This window comes from Leptonotus elevatus, chromosome 20 (genome assembly GCF_054856555.1).
Source record: "Leptonotus elevatus isolate MCC_2025b chromosome 20, RoL_Lele_1.0, whole genome shotgun sequence".
Lineage (NCBI taxonomy): Eukaryota > Metazoa > Chordata > Actinopteri > Syngnathiformes > Syngnathidae > Leptonotus > Leptonotus elevatus.
Window position 1 is genome coordinate 7877879 of NC_141258.1, and position 22850 is coordinate 7900728.

The 22850-nt window shown below is 40.1% G+C and overlaps 1 protein-coding gene across 1 annotated transcript; it reads right to left on the reverse strand.

The window, feature by feature from the left end:
• Positions 1–1496: 1496 nt before the first annotated feature.
• On the reverse strand, positions 1497–19254 carry ace (angiotensin I converting enzyme (peptidyl-dipeptidase A) 1). Its single transcript, XM_086063845.1, has 25 exons — positions 18640–19254; positions 15502–15669; positions 15337–15424; positions 13713–13856; positions 12728–12919; positions 12452–12549; positions 12196–12365; positions 11899–12122; positions 11684–11828; positions 10412–10510; positions 9464–9586; positions 9189–9394; positions 8976–9112; positions 7597–7755; positions 7405–7492; positions 7177–7320; positions 5980–6171; positions 5518–5615; positions 4983–5155; positions 4692–4915; positions 3811–3955; positions 3630–3728; positions 3287–3409; positions 2766–2950; positions 1497–1996 (listed from the first exon to the last, which is right to left on the reverse strand). Exons 1-25 carry the CDS (start codon positions 18859–18861, stop codon positions 1770–1772), a joined length of 3873 nt encoding a protein of 1290 aa, XP_085919971.1. The 5' UTR covers positions 18862–19254; the 3' UTR covers positions 1497–1769.
• Positions 19255–22850: the final 3596 nt, after the last annotated feature.

The window sequence follows — 22850 nt, forward strand, 5'->3', positions numbered from 1 at the left end:
TATCGTTTTTTAACTTCTCTTTCTTTCTTTTTATTTCTCCATGTTGACCTTTAAAAAAAGGAAAAAAAATTGCCCCAATCAGCCTTGAATTTTCCCCATGATTTTAAATACAGTGATGCCTTGAGATACAAGTGGCCCAAATGGATTTGAATTAGTAAAGTAAAAAAACAAAAAAACGTTTTTAGAGCCGTATAAATCATGCATATTCTTCAATATAGAGCTTCAAGCGGTTTCATGCAACAACAAATAGCTTAATGCTAACAATCAATGCAAACCCTCATAGGCGGGCTAACAAATGGTATGTATTTGGCGAACACAGACAATATAACACCACTTAAAACAGGCGTATATTTTTTTATCCTCTGAAAAAAAATTACGACTAATATTACTGCAGCTTACTGAGCCATTTCCGGTAGTTGTGAAACGTCTTACTTTCTTATACTGCCCCCAATGGCACATCAAGACATAATAACAATTAATAAATTGTGATGCACAAATTCTTTACATTCTCTTAAATTAATATGTTAACTGTATTTATCTATAGATTTTTTTTTAATTAAACAACACATTTCAAACTTTTTTTGCGGCGGCTAGAGCGGATTAATGGCATTTCCATTTGTTTCAATAGGGAAAGGTGATTTAAGGTGGTCATGTGACAAATTCAACTCGTATCTTAAGGCACCACTGCAGTATTTGTGCTTGTGTGTCATTGCTGTAAGAGATTGCTTTTATACCTGCAGCAGTTTATTTTTATTTTTTTTGACACCTCTGTCGTCAATGTTTCGTTTTGTAATACGTGTCATCGGTACAATACTGCTCAGCCCCAGGACGGCATTCTGTCGCTTCGCTGGAGCCGTTTTGAATCACAAGGCCTTGAATTGATGACTATTTATTAGAGTCTTTGTGCAAACACAGCAGGAGATCGGTTTCGGATGATTTCACACAGCACTGGATTCAATATTGCTTTATGTTGTGATCAAATGGACAATGTATACAGTACATATGTATGTTTCATTGACTGTTTGAATGAGCATATACACTCACTGGGCACTTGTAATTCTGTTTAATACAAGAGCAAGTTGTTGGTGTATTTTGCATTATGATGTCATTGTGCTAATGTGGTGGCCAGTGAGTGGATATGATTTGTTGTGTATATTTGTTAGGGACTTTGGAATGCCGTCCAAAAGGCTTTTGGGAAGCTTTCAGCACCGAATAGCAGGCTGGACTAAGAAGACATTGATTCAGTTGTCTCTGGTGGGACCAAATGTTACTTTGCTGCTTGTGCTCATGTTACCTGAGAGCTGCCAGGTATTCTGCTGTGACGCTGAGAACGGCGAACCTCACAGAGGCCCCTTTGACTCCTCGGGACGGACGGACGGGGGGGAAGGGCTTGAATGCACAAATTCTGCTCTGATGATTTTTATACTGTGCAGTTTTAATGTAATTCGGTTGTTCATAACATCTGTCAAATGAATGTTTGATGTCTCATGCCAAAGTCGGTCATAGTTTTTTTTTAATTGTACAAATAAGAAACAATATAATGCGTACACAATCAATGACTTTACAAATATCTCCTCCCTATATATTAACAAATAAATTACAAAATTGCAATCTTTTTTGCATAGACAAAAACATAATTGGAGTATACAATAAATATACAAGACTTGATCGGGAGGCAGACCCAAAACAAATACTGTCAAATCAAATGTGATCAGATGACACACTGATATTCACATTAGGCTTCTTACTGTGCAGGCTGCAGTTGCCCTTCAGTCTTTTTGCTTGAGCTCTATTGTCGAAAACGACTTGCTGGACCTCTTTGACTTCCTGTACCTGTAGGCCAGGAAGATGGTGGCGACCAACAAGACCAGGCCCAAGACCAGCAGGATCCACTGGCCTGCAATGGCGGATGCGCTGTCCACATTCATTCCCAGGAAGTTCACAGTAGTACTGCCGTTGTTTACCTGGCCTGGAATGATGGGGTCACTTCCTGGACCTGCAAAGAACCATAAGTAAGTTTTCAGATGTTGTCTCTTTTAAATTGGAACAGTACACACACAGTTTTGTCAGTGCACTATTGGGGTTGCAAAATACCAGAACCTTTCCATGGGAACTCATTGGAAGCTCAAGCTTTAAATCTTTTGTTAAATTTTTATTTTTCATTTTGAAAATCTGGAAACCCTGCTGACTCTTATTAATGTAATCTAACTAGAAGAGTTAGAGTTGAATAGTAGTAAATTCTCCACAAGGGGGCATCATGATTTGTATTTATTTTTTATTATTAAACATACAACATGTAAAAAGTCTGATAACCTTCAGTACAAGCATTCTGAATAACTACGTTTGAGCTAGCTAGTTAGCTCAAACGTAGCTAGCTAGCTAACTACGTTTTAGCTAGCTAGCTAGCTAGCTTTAAGGCAAGATACTGTAGCTCTGTGTATGGGAGTGTGCTGACTACACCCAAACTGCACGTCTGTGCGCGCGCGCGTGTGTTGTCCAAACAACAGCTGCTGTTGTCTCTCTGGAGCTCTCTTTCACTCCCATCAATCTAATCTGTTCACATCCTTTCAACAGGATCTCATCAAGAAAACGAGCAGAAGGAGAAAGCTTTCATTGTAAACTGCAACCAAAAAAAGTCTTCCAGCAAATACTTTTCCTATTTCCTTTTGGAAGGAGGTAAACTAGATGTGCTTGCCATATGTTGGACTCACTTCTCTACACACGTGACTAACTTATTTCACTGCGCAGCAATATGGGAAACTTACTCAAAGGCTTCCAGTCATAATCGGGCCACCCGCGGATGTCCTTGTTCTTGTCGTTCTCTTGCTCCAGCCATTTAATGAGCGGTTCGAAATACTCCATGAGCGGCTTGGCGCTCATCTCTGGCTGGCCTGTGATCATGGTCATGGCCTCGGGCCACGGCTTGCTGAAACCCAGCTTCATCACGTCTCTGTGGATACGAGCAGGGGGGTCAGAATGACACTTAATGGCAATATCGATATGAAGTCCTCATCAGAATCAGTCAGTCATGAAATTTAGGAGAATAATGAAAGTACGAGGTCTAGTAAGTGGCCATTGAGAAGGCTCTTAAAATCCTTCATTTCATACAATTGTATCCCCATTGGATGTCATTTCAAAGAGTGATACCGAGCAGCAGGTTCCATTTTCCATTGAACGAGCATGAAGTTCAATGGAAAATCTCCTTTGGGTGGAAATGGGTCATTCTCAAATCACCTTATGGTGATATTGAGTCATTTCATTATCCGTGTTTGTCGCGTGCACTCACCCCAGCAGCTCCCCAGCCTCCTTTGATTTATAAATGTCACATGTGTGCAGGGGACCCGTGTGGTTGGCGGCATTACACAGAGCCTTGTGGAACTGAAACTGGATAATGAAGCTCACAAAGTACCTGAGGGATGATAAACATAATATCCACGTCATAAATTTGCTTGTCAAAAACCAACTCATGCTGATGATTGATGATTCATTTATTGGGTCACGCGGAGTTTATCGTTCACTGCAGCTCACGCCGCCTTATCTTATCATCATCGTGTGTGTTTTGTACAGCGTCGTTCATCGGTGATTAAATATCAGATGTTTGTTTGTTCCACTGAAAAGAATAAGCTTACCTCACGTAGGGCACATTAGCGGGGATGTGGAACTTTGCACCTGGGTCAAAGTCATCCTCGTTGCGGGGGACGGGCGGACACAGGCCTTGGTACTTCATTCTGCGTTAGAAGCAACCGATGCATCTGTTAATGTGTCTCGTCGGTTCTCAAACAGGGATCCAGTTCCAAGTGTTCACATTACCTGAGGTTCCACCACTCTTTATTGTACTCGGACGGCGGGATGCGTCCGTCAAACACCTTCCATCTCCATTGGTCCATCAGGTAGCCAAAAGGTAGGAAGGCGATTTTATCAAGTGCCATGTTCATCAGGAAGTTGATGTCACTCTCTGGAACATCAAAAGGACCAGTTGTTCATATAGTAAGGGCTGTCAAAATTAAAGTGTTATATCTGGGGTTACATTTCAATTCTTCTAAGTGTTAAATAAAAATGACTTATGGCCTACATCCTGCAGTTAAACGTAGCCACTGGCGTGTCGATTTACAAACATGGAAGTAGAAGTAATTTTACTTTGTTTGACTTGCTTGATGCTTGTTGGAGTCATCTTAAGATATAATACAAGCTTTGTGGGAAAAAAGTAGAAGCAGAAGTAGAAAAATGTGATTCATCGCTATTAATTGCAGTATTATTGTGCAATTTTTATTTTTTTATTATTTTGAAATCGCTTGGCAGCATGGGTGTCAAAATTTGTGCGGTAATTTAAAGTTCCTTTAACGCCATAAATTTATTTAACATGCGATTAATGACCGCCCTTTACTTGGAAAGCCCGTACTGGGGGAATTCCAGTCACAACGCAGCAGTCACATCAAAATGTAGCGGTAATAAATTTCATAATAATGCATGTATTTGTGGGTCGAAATGTAGTTTACAATTTAAAAAATTTGCAGAATTTCACATTTACTTCGTTGTTAAAGATTAGATAGCTCTTAGTATGAAAAGAAAAATGCACTGAGCCGTCAACAATGTCTTGCAAATGCAGTTATGCCATCTAGTGGCAGACAAATGACTAACACAAATCTACATATATATATATATAAAATTAATTTCTGTTTATGCTAACTCACCTTTATTGCTCTCCACTTTGTCCAGGAGTCCGATGCTCTGAAGGTGTTTGGGTGTGGAGACGGACAAAGCCAGAACATCGCCAATGGCCTCGTGGAAGCCCGGGTTGGCGCCTTCGCGGAACGCCACGGGCTGATCCTTGTACTGCAGGAAGTATTGCACGTGGCCCATCTCGTGGTGGACGGTGATCAAGTCGTCCATGGTCACAACAGTGCACTGTTTGATTCTGAATGGAGTGACATTTAGCCACATTAGACACAATCTGTTGAATGAACGGGAAATGCTGCTTTTACCTGAAGTCTTTTCTGTTGTAGAAGTCCCACGCAGAAGCGTGGCAGACCACTCGGCGTCCATCGGTGGGTTTCTCCAGCATGGATTTGTCCCAGAACTCTTTCGGCATTGGCAGCAGCCCCAGAGAAGTGAAAAAGCTGTCTGATTCCTGGAACATTCTTTTGGCATTCCAGCCCTTGATGCAGGTAAACAAAGAAGTGCAAATGTGGAAGTCTTATACATGCGACAGATTTGTCATTGTTTGGTTTTTAAATATGGAAAAACAATAGCACACATTTCAGTTGCAATAGATGCCGCTCCGAACACGAATCACAAAGGACAAACAAACCAACACAAGTGCAGGACGGCACATCATTTGTCTTCCTTTTGTTTATAGTTCAACCTTGGCTGAGTGCTATTTTTGTTATGCTATTTTTTGTTATGCTATTTGGATCAAGTACAAACAAAAATCATTTTGTAGACTTATGGAGTGTTCAGTTGACAAGACAAAACAATAGCATAACATTTTGAACATTTAAAAAAAAATCGTGTATTCACCTGTGCCACCATAGCTGGCGTGGCATCAACTTGCGTGGCGTCTGGATAAGGCATGACCAGGTCCATGATGCCAGACCACGTCTGCGCCCACATGTTACCTGAGGCGACACAAGATGTGTGATTTTTACAGCAAGAATTCGCGTCTGCTCTGTTGTGTTTACTCAACAAGCCAGTTTAAATCCCAACTGTGTGGAAGTGTCGCACACAATCTCACGCATGACACCCTTGAAAGAAAATGAAATCCTTCCCAATTCCAAAGGCATCTGCAGCCAGCTGCACAATATTAGTCGGGTATGCCCCCACACAAAAGGAACATTTGGGCTGCCGTGCTTGTGTGAATTCCACAGCGTATTACTGACAGCCTTGCGGTTTTGTACCGTCTGATCCAATCGAAGAAACATTTCCACAGTGCTAAAGAGGAAGCTAACTTTTGGCAAGTCCATTCAGGTTGCGCTGACTCACCTAGCAAGTGCGCAGGTATGGGCCCCCTCAAGTTGATGCGCTTGGGGCCGTACTTTTTGTACAGAGCCCTGCGAACGTAAGCGTGGACGTTGAGGTAGAGCGGCTCCAGTTCCTTCCAGAGGCTCTCCAGGTCCTCCTCAAAGGTCGGCGTTTCGTACAGCGAGCGCCAGTAAACGCCATTGTCGCTGTGACCTGTAGAGAAGGATAGATGGCATTAACTATCACATTCTGAGCTCACTTCATTACAAGCACAATCTAATGAGAACTATAAACTAGAGTCGGCACTTTCTGTAGGCATAAAAAGCAGGATTCAAGAGGATTTCACATTCAATAATGTTCAGCAAAAACCAGCCTGGTCTTGAAATACTTCCTGTTTTCACTCAAATTTTGTGTCATAAACAAATAATAGTGTACCACTATCTAGTTATGGAGGACCAAAACTGCCTAAATTAAAAATAAATAGATGAATAAACAACATTTTAAAAAAAGACTAAAAGTGAAAATAAAAACGGATTTAAAAAATATAATTAAAATATAATATAAATAGAAATGAAAGCAACAGTAGATACATATCCCTAAATAAATAAATAAATGCTCTCACATTTATTTATTTCATGCTGGAGACGCTCTGTCAGGTCGAAATGTTATTCAAATGAGGGGGCGGTCCTAAGCCTGTCTTGGGTTGGGCTCCGCTATTGCAAACTGCCTAGAGTGAACAGGTTTGCATGGAGAGCTCCAGCAATGGACGACTATCTTGTCCACTGTCACCGTGCAGAGCGTTTTTATTCATCGATTCATATTTAATTCTATTTATAAGTTTATTTTTGTTTTTATTTCGCTATTTTGTTTTTATTTAGATTTTTCTAGTTTCGTTTTTTATTTTTTATTTTTTTAGGGCTATAAATTTAGTTTTTCTTGTCTTATTTTATTATGTATTTTTTAATTTTTTAATTATATTTTTATATCCGTTTTTATTTTCACATTTATTTATACATTTTTAATTTTGGTTGTTTTGGTCCTCCATATCTAGTGGTCAATAGTGGAAAAGTAAAAAGGGGGCTGAACTTATAGAGATATAAATAACTGTACAAAAATCAGTAAAATAGCAGGACTCGTGAACACGAAAGCCACGTTGGCTAAAGGAAATGCATATTCGCGTGGGAACATTGAAATGTGAGAATGCAGTTCAGGTTGTACCGTTGAGTCTGGCGGCTTCGTTGGCCAGTTCTACGTATCGCTTGTAATCCGAGCGAAGTACTTTGCCAGCTGCATCTCGCCAGCCCTTCCAGGCAAATAACAGTTCATCATAATCTCTGGACTCTGCCATGATCTTCTGAAGGTCTGAAAGATGACGTAACACGATCGCTGTGGCATCAACGAACAATTCAAGCAAAGCTGTCACAACCGTATGATTTTCGTTCTTACCGGGATCCAGTGGGAGGCACTCGCCATTATCTCTGCAGACCTCTGCCACGCTATATTTGGTCTCCATGTTGGACAGGAGATTGTTGTACTAAAAACAGTCAAGATCAACATTTGCTTACTTCCAGCTTATTTAGCAGCAGCTTCTGTTGACGAGCACAAATATTTGTAAGGAGCAAAGAAGCTTCCCCGCACCTCTGTAAGCTGCGCCGACGACAGCGCGGCCCTCTCGATGTCGCTGAGTTTTTTAATGATTCGTTTGACCGCGTCGTCCTGGAAGTCGGCCGTGTCGAACCCCCGCGCCCGCTGGCCGTAGTCTAAAGTGTGGGCTGACATTTCCTGGCTCTTCTGAAGCTGGTGGACACATTTGCATTCATTTAGCAGTTGGAGGGAGAAGTTGGAGTGGTAGATGACCAATTGGTGACTGCTTGATGTATGGAGAAGAAAGATGGTCGGATGGAGAGAATAATTGGATGCTTTTGATGATGACAGGTGGATATGCAGCAATGGTGACTGAATTAAGGGAGTGATTGAAGGATAGTGGATGGATGATGAATGTTCATTTGTCTTGCGGAGATGAGTGAAGCCGTAGATGAATATTTGTGATGGATGTATGATGGGAGATAAAAGGATTGAAGAGGCTATGATAGATGATTCATCATTGTGTGATGATACAGTTGTGCTCAAGTATATGTTAGAGATGGATAACGGGACGGACGGACGGATGGATGGATGGATGCAATACTGGAAAGGATTGAACCAAGATATGAATCAAGTGATGATGGTAGTGGTCGTTGGATAATGGATCAATTGATAGAAAAGGATAGATGGATGGATGGACAGACAGATGGCCTGCAGGAAATAATGGACGGATGGATGGAATTCAGGAAATGATGGATGGATGAATGGACATAGGGTCGGACAGACAGATGGATGGATGAATGGACGTATGGCCTGCAGGAAATAATGGACGAATGGATGGACGGACGGACGGACGGAAGGATGGGTGGCTGGATGGGTTGATGAACAGATGGGTTAATGGACTGCAGGAAATGATGGATGGATGAAATGATAGATGATGGACGAATGAATGGATGGACAGAGGGATGGATGGAAAGATGGATGGATGAACGGATGGATAGCCTGCAGGAAATTATGGATGGGTGGATGAATGGAAGTTGGATGGATGGCTGGTGACTGGTTGATAGCGGACGGATGAATGGACAGATGGATGATGGGATGCAAGAAATGGTGGATGGACTGACAGAGATGGATGGATGAATTGTCGGATGGATGGGTTGGATAGACAGACAGACAGAAGGACAGATGGCTGGACAGAATGATGGAATAAGGGAAATGATGGAGCGGTGAATGGACGGAAGATGGATGGATGGGCTGGTGGGTCTTTGATGGATGGATGGGAGGATGAACAGATGGATGAATGGACATCATTAAAAAAAAAGAAGAAGACTTTTTTCAAATGTAGATAACAGTCAATAGATAATGTCCCAAAAAAGCAGGACATTTTTATGGTCCCCCAAACTTTTCAAGGCGACTTATGTTGAAGGTCTTACCATGTTCTGCTTGTTGGCCTCATTGATGTCAGTGTTATACGCCCACGAGGCCTCTGTGTAAGCGTTCCACACCACTTCAGCCGTACCGTTGTACTCATCCAGAAGATCCTTGGCATCCAGCTCATCTGTATTTTTATCTACACGGACAAGGACAACATTAGCCACCGTGCGTCATTTCATGTCGCGTGGTCCCACAGTTGACGGTTAGCCTACCAATGTCCTCCGGATAGCCTTCAGGAATGGGCGGGACCCAGTTAAAGTCAGGCCATCCCAGGACCTCGTCCACATTTTGTCTTTCCAGCCACTTGATAACAGGGTCAAAGTATGTCATCAGTGCGCCGGCGTCCAACTTGTTCGTACCTAAAGCCTCTTGGAGCACATCGGGCCAAGTCTCAGAGGAACCGGCTTGAAGAATTTTCCTGAAAGACATTTTGTCCAACATCACCACCTTCTCAAAACCTGACTTCATAATATAATATAAAACTTACTTTAAAATCGCCCCCGCTTCTGCAGAGCGGTAGATGTCACACTTGTACAAGGGTCCTTCGTGTTTGGCTGCCTGACACAGTTTTTCGTGGAGCTGGAACTGCAGGATGAAGCTAACGAAATACCTGCAGAAGAAAGAATTGCAATTTAATTGAGTGGAAATTGCATACGTTACAATGTTGGACACTATCAGTCTTTGTCAAGACGGAATTTATGTATCTATATGTATGTCAATGTATGCATCTTTATTTAATGTGTTGTTAATTTTTTATTAATTTTTGCTAATTGAACAGCTTTACTGTGTTAGCGTTATTGTAGGCTGGGAGGCCAATTTAAAATTTAATTGGTGGGCAGATTAGATTGACATGGCAACACATAGAGGCTGAAATCGGATTGGACAAATAAAAATTAACCTGACATACACATACTGGAAGCAAGAGAAACACTCAATAATATATGACAATTTCATAGTAGAAATATTAGTATTTAGTTTGTGAATGTAAGTCGGTGCTTCTGGTCGTGTTTAGGCCAGCAGAAAACACACGAGCAAACCACAAGCGCCACCGTGTCGTCCGACTAAAAACAAAAATAATCCCCTTAAGGTCGGAATAAAAGTGTTCCGTGTACTACTTGTCATGTTCTGTTGTGGTTAACTAAGTGCAGCTGGTGTCCATGCAGCGAGTTTCCTGCTATTGTAAAGCTTCGGTATTGTTGAAAATCTCATTGCCGGCAATTCCGATGACAGCATTAAGATCGCAGTATAACAATAGCACCTTAATTTCCATCTTTCATGCATTGTTTGCGCTATTCCCATCTTGCCTTGTGGGTTTTTGTGCGTAGACGCAAGGTCTTAACATTTTAAAAACACTTTGTTGGATTTTGGATGCACAAAGTGAATTAGCGTCCCCGTGCCTATTTGAAAGTGTTGTGGATACATTTTAAGATGCTACCTGATGTACGGTGTGTTTGCAGGAATGTGGTATTTTGCGCCAGCGTCAAAGTGCTCTTCGGTGCGCTTGGTGGGTGGGCAGATGCCTTGATACTTTGTCCTTGAGAGAAGAAACAAGAAACAGATGGATTGCGCGGCTTATATAACCAAGACACCAGTCATGGAAAGTCAGTCAATGTGGAATCACTTTTATGCTACAATAACAAATAGCATCAACAACGTAGAAAAAGTAACAGCAAGAAAGGACTGTTTGCAAATGTAGGAAATAAAGTAAAAAGTCCTCAGAAAATATCTACTTAAGCACAGTAACATTAACTTAACGGAGTTATGAGATTAAATGGACATTTAAGACATTGTGATAAAGATTAATAGACAGAAATAAACAGCCAGAAGCTAAAGAAGTCAAGCTAATGATGCTAGCTTAACATTTTTCAAACGTTAAAATTAAATGCAGTTTTTATAATACAAATTTAACTTCAAATAAAGACTTGTTTGAGTGTCCAGTAAATTTGTACATGCAGTGCGATCCACATGGAAAAGTACCTGTAAAACGAATACTTTCTTGGTGAAGCCAGGCTAATGACGCTAGCTTAGCATTTTTTTAACATTGACTAACGCAGTTTTATAACAAAAATAACTTCAAGTAAACACTAACTCATTATTAAAGTGTTCAGTAAAGCTTTTACACGCAATGTGATCAATTTGGAAAAGTAACTTTAATACAGTGGTCAAGCCAAGCTAATGATGCTGGCTTAATGTTTTTCAAACATTAAAATATAATGCAGATTAAGATTCATAACCAATATATAACTTCTAATAAACGCTGACTCATTATTTGAATAAATGTTGTACATGCGGAAAGTGACGTTAACACGAATACTTTGGTGGTCAAGACAAGCTAATGGCGCTAGCTTAACATTTTTCCAATATTAAAATATACGATAGTCTTATAACAAATATAACGTCAAATACACACTGACTTATTATTTAAGTGTCCAATAAAGTTTGTACACACAATGTGATCAATTTGTTAAAGTAACTTTAAAATCGATACTTTGGTGGTCAAACCAAGCTAATGGCGCTAGCTTAGCATACATATAACTTCAAATGAACACGGACTCATTATTTCAGTGACAACTTTAACTTATTTTAGTGTTGGTTTGAAAATTGGGCAATCTGGGGTTGCCATGGCAATGACAGAAATTGTTTTAAATGAAGTTTGTAGTTTCATACTCATGGACTGGCTTGGAAAGTCAAGCCAACCTAAGCCTACCTGAGGTACCACCATTCAGAATTGTATCTCTCTGGGGGGGTGTTGCCCCCAAAGACGCCCCATCTCCATTGGTCGATAAGGTAACCAAAAGGAAGGAAGGCTATCTTCTCCAGTGCCATCTTTAACAGGTAGTTGATGTCCGATTCTGGAGGAACACAACGCGAGAATGATTTTGGAACATTTTCCATTCAATGAGCCGCCTGTGTCTTCTTTACCCTCGTCAGACGTCGCCGTCTCCAGCAGTCCGATGGTCTTCAGGTGTTTGGGCGTGGAGACGGACAGAGACAAGACGTCGCCGATGGCCTCGTGAAATCCGGGATTGGCCCCGCGACGGAAACCCACAGGCAGGTCCTTGTACTGGAGGTAATACTGCACGTGGCCCATCTCATGGTGGACAACGAAGAGCTGCTCCATCGTCACTGTGGTGCACTGCTTGATCCTGCACACCGAAAACCGAGACAAGAATGAATGAAATCTGTCTTTACAAAATGAAATCCCAAAATCCCGATTACCTGAAGTCTTTGCGGTTGTAAAAGTCCCAGGCAGACGCGTGACACACCACCTCTCGATCGTCGGGCTTCTCCAGCATGGATTCCTTCCAGAATTCTGGAGGCATCTCGGCCAATTTCAGAGACGTGAAGAACTCCTCCGCAACGCGAAACATCGTCGTAGCGTTGTAGCCCTGCCAAACGCCAAAAAACACAACTTTTGCGCGTGAGAGAATTTCTTGCCTTCCTAAACGATGTTGGCCCCTCTGCCTCGACTTACTTGCTTGACCATTTCTTCGGTCACGTCCATGTTGGGTTTGTCAGGAAACGGGATCATCAAGCCGTAGATATTGTTCCAGGTCTGGGCCCACATGTTTCCTGAGGGCGAGGAAGAAAACACACTTAAGCAACAATCCGTCCTCGTCACGGGATCCCGTCCTCGCGGACTCCATAGGAAATGCCTGCTTGAAATGTGGACGTCCACTGCGATCAGATAAGCTGACGTGCAATTCGGTTATTGTTCCCAAGCCAATTTTCCACAAATGTGTTTTCGTACCCAGCAAATGAGCGGGGATGGGTCCTCGGAGGTTGATGTACTTGGGGCCATACTGCTTGTGCAGTTGTCGGCGCACGAAGGCGTGCAGGTGCTGATAGAGGGGTTCGATTGTTTTGTACAGCTGCTCGATGACTTCCTGGAAGTTGTCGGTTTCGTACCAAGAGCGCCAGTCAGCCCCTGTGTCTTTAAATCCTGTAAAGTAAGATATATCAGTGGTGCGCATCTTGAGAATAAAAGACAAGTCGATACATGTCTGGATACAGCGGGTGCGATACCATTCAAGGAAGGTTCATTTGAAAGTGGAACAATTCGGATTGATTCAGTGCTCTCGTCTTTTGAATCAAACCCGATTTTTCAATTCAAATACATTTTTGTTACGCCCCTAATATATCTATATATAGATAGGAAGGAGGAAATCATTTTACTCACAGTAAGACAATCCAATCCACTCGATTTATTTGCTTTTATTTATTTATTTTACTATTATTATTTTATATATTCATTTTTTAATGTTGTTATTTATATTATTATTATTTACTATTTATTTAGTAATTTTAGAGTAGATTCAGCGGGATTATAATTATAATTACAATAACTCGTGGTTCGATACCCGCAAATCATTTCGTATATTTGGGGAATAAAAACAAAAAGAAAAGTTTTCCAATATTTATTTATTAATTTTTGGGGTAGGGGAGTATTTTTTTCATGATTTTTTTTCCCCTCCCATTTTCTCAACAAAATAATTTTTTTAACAACAATTTTATCAGTGTTTTTTTTTTAGGGTGAATTAAAAAAGAAAAAAAACTTTTCATCCCAATGCATTTTCCATAGGTGGCAATTGTACGTGTATTTTCACTGTTGGCGTGGCTGCCGTGGGGGTCGACCTATAATGATTCAATATGTATATTTGAAAGTGAATCCATTCATATTTTATGATTCAAACCCTTTTTTGGCACGTGATTGTATTTTAGTGTGAATTTCTTACCATCAGCTTGTGAGGCGTTGTTGCTGAGCTGCACAAATTTGGGGTAATACTCCTTGAGGGGGACACCCGACACGTTGTGCCAGCCCTCCCAAGCGTACAGCAGCTTCTTGTAGCTCCGCGACGTGGCCATGATGTCCCTGAGATCTGCAAAGGGAACACGCATGAAAAGCTTTTCCCTCCAAAATCATGTGTGAGGATGAAAGACCAAAAGCGGACTCGTGATTAGGCACGACCAATATTATTAGTTTCACACTTTAGATTTTGTTCAGCCCCACTCGTGATACATCAGTGACATTCTGTCAAACTTGTTTTTATCATGTTATAATGATAAAACCACAGGTACCCCGTTGCATTATGGGAAAAATGAAGAACCTAAATCATGCACTGCAGACATAAATCATAAAAGTTGGGAATAAACATTATTTAATATTTGAGCGTATAGGTATTAGATGCCCCCCAATGTGTTTTTTCCCCCATAGCATATGCAAGTAACACCCCATGGCATTATGGGAAAATATGCTATGTTTGTAGCATTTAGTCTACAAGTACTTTCCAACATATTTGTGTGTATGTTCGCACGAGTATGTTCGAATGTATTTGTGAGTATTTTGAACGTAATTGCGAATTAGCGAGTGCTTTCGAACGTACTGTATTTAAATGCGTTCGAACTTATTTGCCAGTATGTTTGAACGTGTTTGCGAGTATGTTCGAATGTATTTGTGAGTATGTTTGAACGTACTTGTGAGCATGTTTGAACGTAATTGCGAATTTTTTATTTTTTTTTTAAGAAAAGATCATTAAAAAATTAGGGCCGTCAGGTGATTAAATTTTTTCATTGTAATTAATCGCATGACTTCACTAGTTAACTCACAATTAATAACAAATTTTATATCTGTTGCAAAAAAAAAATTCTAGGTTTTCATACTTTTAACAAAAGTGGATTTTTTTTTTAAACTAATAGAAATCGTTCAAATGAATTTTTGACGTCTATAGGCGTCAATGGCAGTTAATGAGTTAATTGATTAGCAAAAGAGGAGGATGAGCGTGTGCAGTGGATCAATTTTTTTTATAAAGACGTCCTCATAATATTAAATGTCAAAAAGAATTAACACATAACCAGTGCTCTTCAAATTTGCCGTGATTTTTCTGGGAGAGCCTTTTTTATTAGCCGATTAATCGTGATTAATCAGAATCCTAAAATGTGATTAATCTGATTTAAAAAAATTCATCGTTTGACAGCTCCACTTTTATATACAATCAGCATGATCAGTTATAACAGAAATAACGATTCATTATTTGTGGTCAATGATTAATATTCTCTGTCAAAAATGATGTTCAATTTGCGTCGTTTCCTAAACCGCGCTTGGGAATCACCGGACTCTGTTGTAGACAAAACATTCGGCCATTGTTCCCGATGTTAAAAGCCTTCAGCATGCTGTTGTTCCAGCATTTGACTCAACACTCACCAGCAATAACACTTCCTGAGTAAAGTAACTTTGCCCGTCCTGTTACTTTTACAGGAAGCGATAAGAAGGTTTATTTATTTTTTAAATGTTTTCTTTACAAGCGTTTGCTTTGTAAACCTTTACAACCATTTTACCGCTGTCGTTCGAATTTTACTCACGAGGTTCCAGGCTCCAGCTGACGTTTGGCTGCGGGTGCACTTTGGCGGTTGAGTAAATACTGTCCATGGTGCTGAGAATGGTGTTATACTGCGCACACAGAGCAAACCAATCATATATTTTCTTTCGGAGTCACATGAAATGACCCAAAACCATTTGAGACGAACCTGTTCTCTATCGGCGGGAGACAGGTTGGCGGCGCCGAGGACCATGACTTTGCTCATCAGCTTCTTATCTTTGGGGTCAAGAGTGTCGAGCAGCTCGCGAGTGAACACCTGCTTGGCCTTCTTCCCCCAGGCCTCGGTGAAGGCCTGGTCGTCCAAGGATGCGCTTACCTGAACACATCGGGAAGAAATGTACAGGTTATTTTTTGGGGTGGTCAAAGTTCATCTCAGTGGCCAATTTGCCGCCTGCCGTACTTCTTTTTTTTTTTTGGGATGGGTGGCCCAAGATAGCTGAGAAAAATTTCAACATAAGTCCTGTCTGTTACACTTAACTCATTCACTGCCATAAATTCATAAAAAAAATAAAAAAAAAAGACTAAAAATTAGGGGCAACAGGCAAACATTTTTTTTTTATTGTAATTAATCGCATAACTTTACTAGTTAACTAACGATTAATCACACATTTTATATCTGTTCTAAATGTACAATAAAAAAATGTATTTTAATAATCTTTTATTTTTATTTTTAAAGATTATTAAAAAATTAAGGGCGTCAGGCGATTAAAATTAATCGCATGACTTTACTAGTTAACTCACAATTAATCACACATTTTATATCTGTTATAAATGTACAATATTTGTTTTCTAGGTTTTCATACTCTTGTTAACAAAAGTGGAAAAAAATGTTAAACTAGTAGAAATAGTTCAATTGATTTTTTGACGTTTATAGCCGTCAATGGCAGTGATTCAATAAAAAAAAAAAATATATATATATATATATATTATTAAAAATTCAGGACGTCAGGCAATTAAAATTTTAAATTGTAATTAATCGCATGACTTCACTAGTTAACTCACGATTAATCACAAATTTTATATCTGTTCTAAATGTACAATAAAAAAAATTATAGTTTTTTTATACTCAAGTGTTAACAAAAGTGGAACAAATGTTAAACAAAATACGTGTTTTGACATTTATAACCGTCAATGGCAGTGAATGAGTTAAAAGTACACAAACAACAGCATTTGTTTTCCCCAGTAGAACCGTTGACAGTTCGTTTGACGTGCATGAGGAGCTTTTTTGTTTGTTTTTACCGGAGATGATTCAAAACCTCTTCAATCCTGCTTTTTACGCCTACAGAAAGCAACAGCTGTAGGTTCATTTGGGGGGCATTATTATGAGTTAATAAGTTTGTTGATTTGTATTTAAATAATGTATTTTTAGGTTTGGAACCGAGCCGCCATGACGGCGTGGGGGATTACCGTATAACATTTTCAGTTGAGCATGTCCAGAATGTTAATGCAGTGGATTGTTGTTGCACAAGGAGCATTTGCAGGTGCAACATTTCAATACCCGCCTGAATTCTCACAAGACCACTACGTTGTACGTTCCCATGCTCTATTCACTTCTTTTTGTGTGTGTGTGTGTGTGTGGGGGGGGGCTATGTTGCAACGCCACGCGTTTTGCTCAAGGTCAAGAGTGACAAACACCGATTGGCCAAATCACAAACGGGAAAATATTTGCACACACATTGCGATTAGGCTGGACCGCCGCTCATGCTTCAGTTCCGAGCGTTCTTCTTATCTGCGTTTTTCTCAGCAGGCTGACGCTGACTCCAAGCGTTAACTATAACCTTTTGCGCACTTCCCCCTCCATTGCTGCCTTTTTCTCTTCTCTTCTTTCTCCTTCTCCTCCGCCCATTCATACAATACAAGCACAGCGTCTTCAGTAAAAAATTAAGGAAGCGGATTTTGCTGATTTGACTTTTGTTTGACCGCAATGTACAGCCTGCATGTGACTGTACATTGAACGGCCAAAACATTAGGTACGCTCACACAGTCTTAAAAGCGCTAACACGGGGATGTCAAACATAAGGCCCGTGGGCCAGAAGCGGGCCGGCGGGGGTCCATTCTGGTCCGGGAGGACAGAATGGAAACAGCAGTTGATCACAAAAATTAACTGTTGCTGCTAATTTTGTCCACTGGAGGGCGCGCTGAACCACTGTTCCTGCTCATTTTTGTTAAAAAACGTAAAATAATAAATGGGAGTATTTTTAGAATGTACTTTTAAAAAAAAATGTAAAAAAAATTGGGACCTTTTTATGCCGCTTGAGACCAAATTTGTGGCCCCCGAATTAAAATGACCTCTACGCTGATACGAGAGTTGTGGCAAAAAATAAACAAAAAAATGCTTTTCAAAGGTCTGTATTGAGGCTCAGACAGCTATGAAATAATATAATGCAGTCGTTCCTACCCCCCAAAAACAAAATGTAATGTGTATTTTATTATTTTTTATAAAGCACTGACAAAATTAAATATACTGTAAATTTTTGCTTCAATTCAATGGACAGTGTGAGGATCCTTAGTAAGCCTCAGTAATATTTGCCATTCTTTGTAGAAGATAAAGAACATATAAATATATGCCTTTGAGTATTGTTATATAATATATTTACATGTGTTGATCAACCATTTGTGTTCAATTATTTGTTGCTTGAAGGGTTGTAGCACTAAAAAAGCATTTGTTAGCCTGTCGATGGTGTTTTCCATCGTTAGTTCACAAAATTGTATTGACTCTCATTAGTTGTTTTTTTTAATGTTAAATGATCCACGAAATATACTCCACAATCTCCTCGTTAAAGAATCCAATATAATAAAATAATGTGTAATTCAATTAGCAAAGATCAATTTGTTTCCTGCTAACGGCCAACCGGAACCTCATTTACCCTGAAACCAAATCATGCACTTAACGTGCTTTACGTTTAATTGATGCACTTCTACGCGTTCGTAATGTACGTAATTGCGCTTCCCGTCCCACTTTATGGTCCGTTCCACTTTGCTGTTCACATTCTGCAGCCTGACCCTGTTGCCTCAGGCATGGCGGGGGGGCCTTCAACTCCACCTGTTCTCCATGCTCGGATGTTGCAGAGAATTCCTGTTGTGACAGCTGTACAAGCACGGACATCACAATAAAAGCCTCAGAGTACGTTTTTTTTTTTTTTTTTTTTGCATCAATCGAATCTTTTGATGATTCTTTGGTGCGTGCCGCTGCTTTTTTTTTTTTTGCTCCTCGGGCATCACGAATTGCCTTTAGAAAAAGCTGACTTTGGAGCGTCCATCCAGCACAGTCGGAGGAAACTCTTACCTGGAGTTGCGAGTTGTACTCTGTCAAGTTGGTGTTGTAGTTCCAGCTGGCCGACACGCTGTAAAAAAGAACCTCCTCGGCGGTGCTGTTGTAGTCGCTCAGGAATCTCATCGCATCGCCCGCCGTGTTGGTATATTCCCCTGGCAGCCAGTCGGCCGGCAGAGCTGCACACGGCTGCGCCGCTTGCAGCACTAACACGACCAACCACGCTAACTTGTCCATGATCCCAGCAGTAAAAAAAAAAAAAAAAAAAAAAGTTGAGAGAACACCTTCCACCGGGTTGTTGAAGTTCCGCTCCTCAACTGGTCAGCGAGCTCAGCAAGTGTCTTTTAAAGTCCAAGTGTGACCCAGCCCACACGCCTCTGCAGCCTGCGCTTGCACCCGTTTACGACACTCAACATAATCCGCACCCTTGAACCCGCCAAACGACAACCTTACTTGTCTCTCTCCTCCCTGCTTTCCTGCAGCCGGGCAGCATCAGCATCTGGAGGGCAAACCGAGCACGGGCAGATAAGATACGAGGCGGCGGCGGCGGCCGAGCCCAGAAGAGACTTGTCAGCGCCTCGCGGACCCGCACGAGGAGGGACTTGGCATACTTTGCTCTCTGGTGCCTCTCTCGGTACAAACACACACACACGCGCGCACACACACAGGCTCAGAGGGGAAAGAAGAGGGGTGGGGAGGAGGGGGGAAGCAGAGGCTTGAGTGGCTGGGGGAAATTTGAAAATTGAGGCTTTCCTTGAATTTCAAACTTATTAGTTACATCGATTGGTTTAGAAAAATGTTAAATGCTAGTCAAAAGTTTGGGGTCACCTAAAAATGACCTTATTCAAAAAAAAAAAAACACCACTACATATAGAAATGTAAAAAAAAAAAGTCTACACACCCCTGTTCAAATCCCTGCTATTGGTGATAAGACAAACATTTCAAACCAATATATATTTTTTTAAATGCCTCTGATTAATCAAAAAATACTGTTTGGCTGTTCTAGTAGGCTTTTTTTTTATTTTTTATAATACACTGTCCTTTCCTCTTACACAAAGGTTTAAAAAAAAGTGTTGCTTAGAAGATTCCATTTTTTCTGGAGAGCCCATGTCAGCCCAGGTGCTGATTGGACAGCTAATTTGAATTAAAAAATAATAATTTCGAGAACTGAGTTTGTTTGGAATGAACTCAAAGTGAAAATATATAAATTTGCATTTTCAGGGAAGATCAAATGCAGTTTCAGAGAAAAAAAATACAATACAATTCATAATTTTAAAATAAGTCTATTGGACTTCAATTCCCAATTAATAAATTCAAATTGTACAATTCAGATTCACTTTTAGCTAATTCAATTTATGTCATTTAAATTCAGATTTTTCCAATGCAATTGCTGAAGTTTAGCAATGCAAATTCAAACTTAAACGACTCAAATTAACTTTTCAGTGGCACATATTTCAGACATATTTGTGCTCATGTTAATTGCGATTTGGATCTGTCCACAGCCTCTGAAATCTTTTTGAGAGGCGAAGCACAAAAAAAACAAATGAGATCATATGGTTGCACAAATGTGGGGAAAAAAGAGAGAAAAAGCTCAAAAGGAATAATTATATATTTAACGTGATTTGTTAGCCCTTCTTTACTGTTTTGTGCGCTTTGTTAGCGTTAAGCTAAACGGATTTGACTCGGGCAAAGCTATGCGGGCGCATGGTTTGGCTTTATTTGGTTAAAAAAAACGTTTTTATCTTACACATTCTCATGACAAATGATTCAATAATGATGCTCACAATTTTCCATTCGTCTTTATGGATTATTAAATCTCCACGTGCAATGTTTAATATGCACTCACACCTGCCAGGTCATGGCCTAATAATATTGCCCTGTTGATTTATATCACTGATGACAGCGCACGTGCCAACCTGATGATTATATTTGAGTCAAACCGATTGAACCCTAAAAATACAGCAAGACTACAAGAAACTGATTAAAACAACCTATGGAAGCTTTCAATCACTTTTGGGCTGTGATCTTATCATATTCCGTCAGACGTTCATGGCCACGTTGGCTTATCTTTGAAGACCATCCATCCTGTTGGATGATTTATATGGCGTATATTTCGAAAAGATATGCGACGTGCAACACTTGACCCCACGCGCTTGATAACAAACTGATGTTTAGCTGATAGGGTAGTAAGTAACAAAAGTTCGACCGAGACTGGCAAAAAGTCTTTACTGCTGTCTTATATTCTGTGTGAGTGTGTGCTTTTCCTTTTCCGGCAGTCTTCCAATCCCCAAGTAATTGAATGTGGCTCCCCCATGTAATGGAATTCCGTCAGGTGTGAAGCGACTATGATAGCCTAGCGGAGCCAATCTTGGGTGTGTGTTGCACACCACTGGTTGCGGATAGCCTACTGCTGTGTAATGCGTGTGCGTGTGCGTTTTGGAGTAAGGTCGCATGTCATCACGTGTCAGTCACAAGTCATTTTAGTGGCCCCCGTGTCAGCCTGACTGCATATGAGCCGTAGCATGGAAGTAGGACCTGGTTAGCAAGGGAGCAAAAAAAAAAAAGAACACAATTTTCACTCTCGTTCTTATTTTATTCATGACTTTCGTTTTTTGTAAAATTCATATCCTCAATTCTCATAAATACATGCCCATCTGAAAAGGCGTCCGCTAACGCTAGCTGACTGGCAAATCGTTACGTTAGCCATCAATGAGCTAATTCACCAAACCAGCTCCTTTGTGACAACAAACTTTAGCGTCTGCTTGGATGATGAAACAAACACAAACTGGAAATCAACCATAATTATATTTTCTTACCGGAACATTGATTGTATTTTGTTTTGAAATTTGCAGTGTAACTAGTCACTTTTGGTTTTGGGCTTTTATTTTGAAGAGTCACTTCTGTTTTAGTGCCTCTTTTAACTCAAATTGGCTACTAATTGTACTTTTGCCAGAAAACACATATCTAAAAAAATTTAATTGGATTATAATAGTAAATGGGGTGTACTTACTTTATTGTGGGAATGCTGGAAGAATTCCCACATATGTTATTGTGATTTTTATTCTCCGCACTTTTTTGCCAAGAAACAACTCTCACATAATACTTCCGATTTACACCGTCTTGCTTCAGAAAATCACGCCTTCCGGGTTCAAGTGTTCTTTTTATTAATTTATCTTTCAACTACAATTAATACTTTGTAATTTTCACATAATTTATCTTTCAATTTACTTCATACGCATTCAGCTTAGCATTCAGCTATTAGCATTCAGCTTTCAAATTGCATTTAGTCTAGTCTACACAATAGCCTATGTTTTCAAAGTGCTTTTCCAAGAACATATTAGAGTGTACACAGATGCTTTAACAGTTAACAAAGCCGCATCAACCAATGTAAAGGTTCCTTTTTAGTTTAAAATATCATATTTTATTCTCCAGGATCTCTTGCTGAACACTGGCGAATTTGAAATCCCTCCACTCGTGTCATACTAGCTGCTAGCTAGCGCTAAGCTAACCTAGGACTCTACATACTCTATATGAATTAATGTTTACAATTCGTTGTGGCCATTCAACATCTTGTTGGCCCATCCACCTATGTTGTAATGCACTTTATGGGGTGTTTTATAGGGTAATAAAGAAAGTAAACATGTTACTCTACGTGTGTTACAACACGTTCGATTGTAAAATGAGCGGGAATAAAACTCTGGACCTCCTGTATTGCCAAATGTCAATGGAAAGTGTTGAAATACGACTTACTGCTTTCCATTTAATTGTTTTATTCTCAGTTTTTTTCCCCCTTTAATGTATTATTATTATTATTAACTCCTGTAAAAGTGAGTCACGCTTAGTGACAATAGGATCTTATGGCTACAAAATGCAAAGTAATACCATTGGACTCTTATGCTAACGTTACTCAAGCAGTAGCTAGCCGTGCACATAAATGTCTGGAAGCTAACGGCTAACATTTTAAGCACCTCTCGTAATTGTAGAGGCCGAAGGTAACTTGTAATACCGGTAGTTATAATGACTGAAGAGAAACCAGCTAGCTAAGATGAGGCTAGTAGCAATATAGTTAGATTTAAAATAGGGACCAAAGAGAGCAAACATCATTTACTTCTGCCGCTGGACATGGGAAGTTATTTTAAACTAAAAAGGTTAGTCTTTCCATGTCTTGTCGCTGCATTTAGATACTTCTGAATGAGATAAGTAAATGTAATAAAGATGAAGCATGG

Bases quoted from the DNA above. Each gene is read 5' to 3' on its own strand.
- ace (XM_086063845.1), bottom strand. From the start codon at position 18,861: ATGGACAAGTTAGCGTGGTTGGTCGTGTTAGTGCTGCAAGCGGCGCAG. The intron at 12,550-12,727 runs GTACGAAAACAC...CCTCGCCCTCAG, and splicing joins CATCCCCGCTCATTTGCTGG to GAAACATGTGGGCCCAGACC. The intron at 2,951-3,286 runs GTGAGTGCACGC...TCGTATCCACAG, and splicing joins GAGGCTGGGGAGCTGCTGGG to AGACGTGATGAAGCTGGGTT.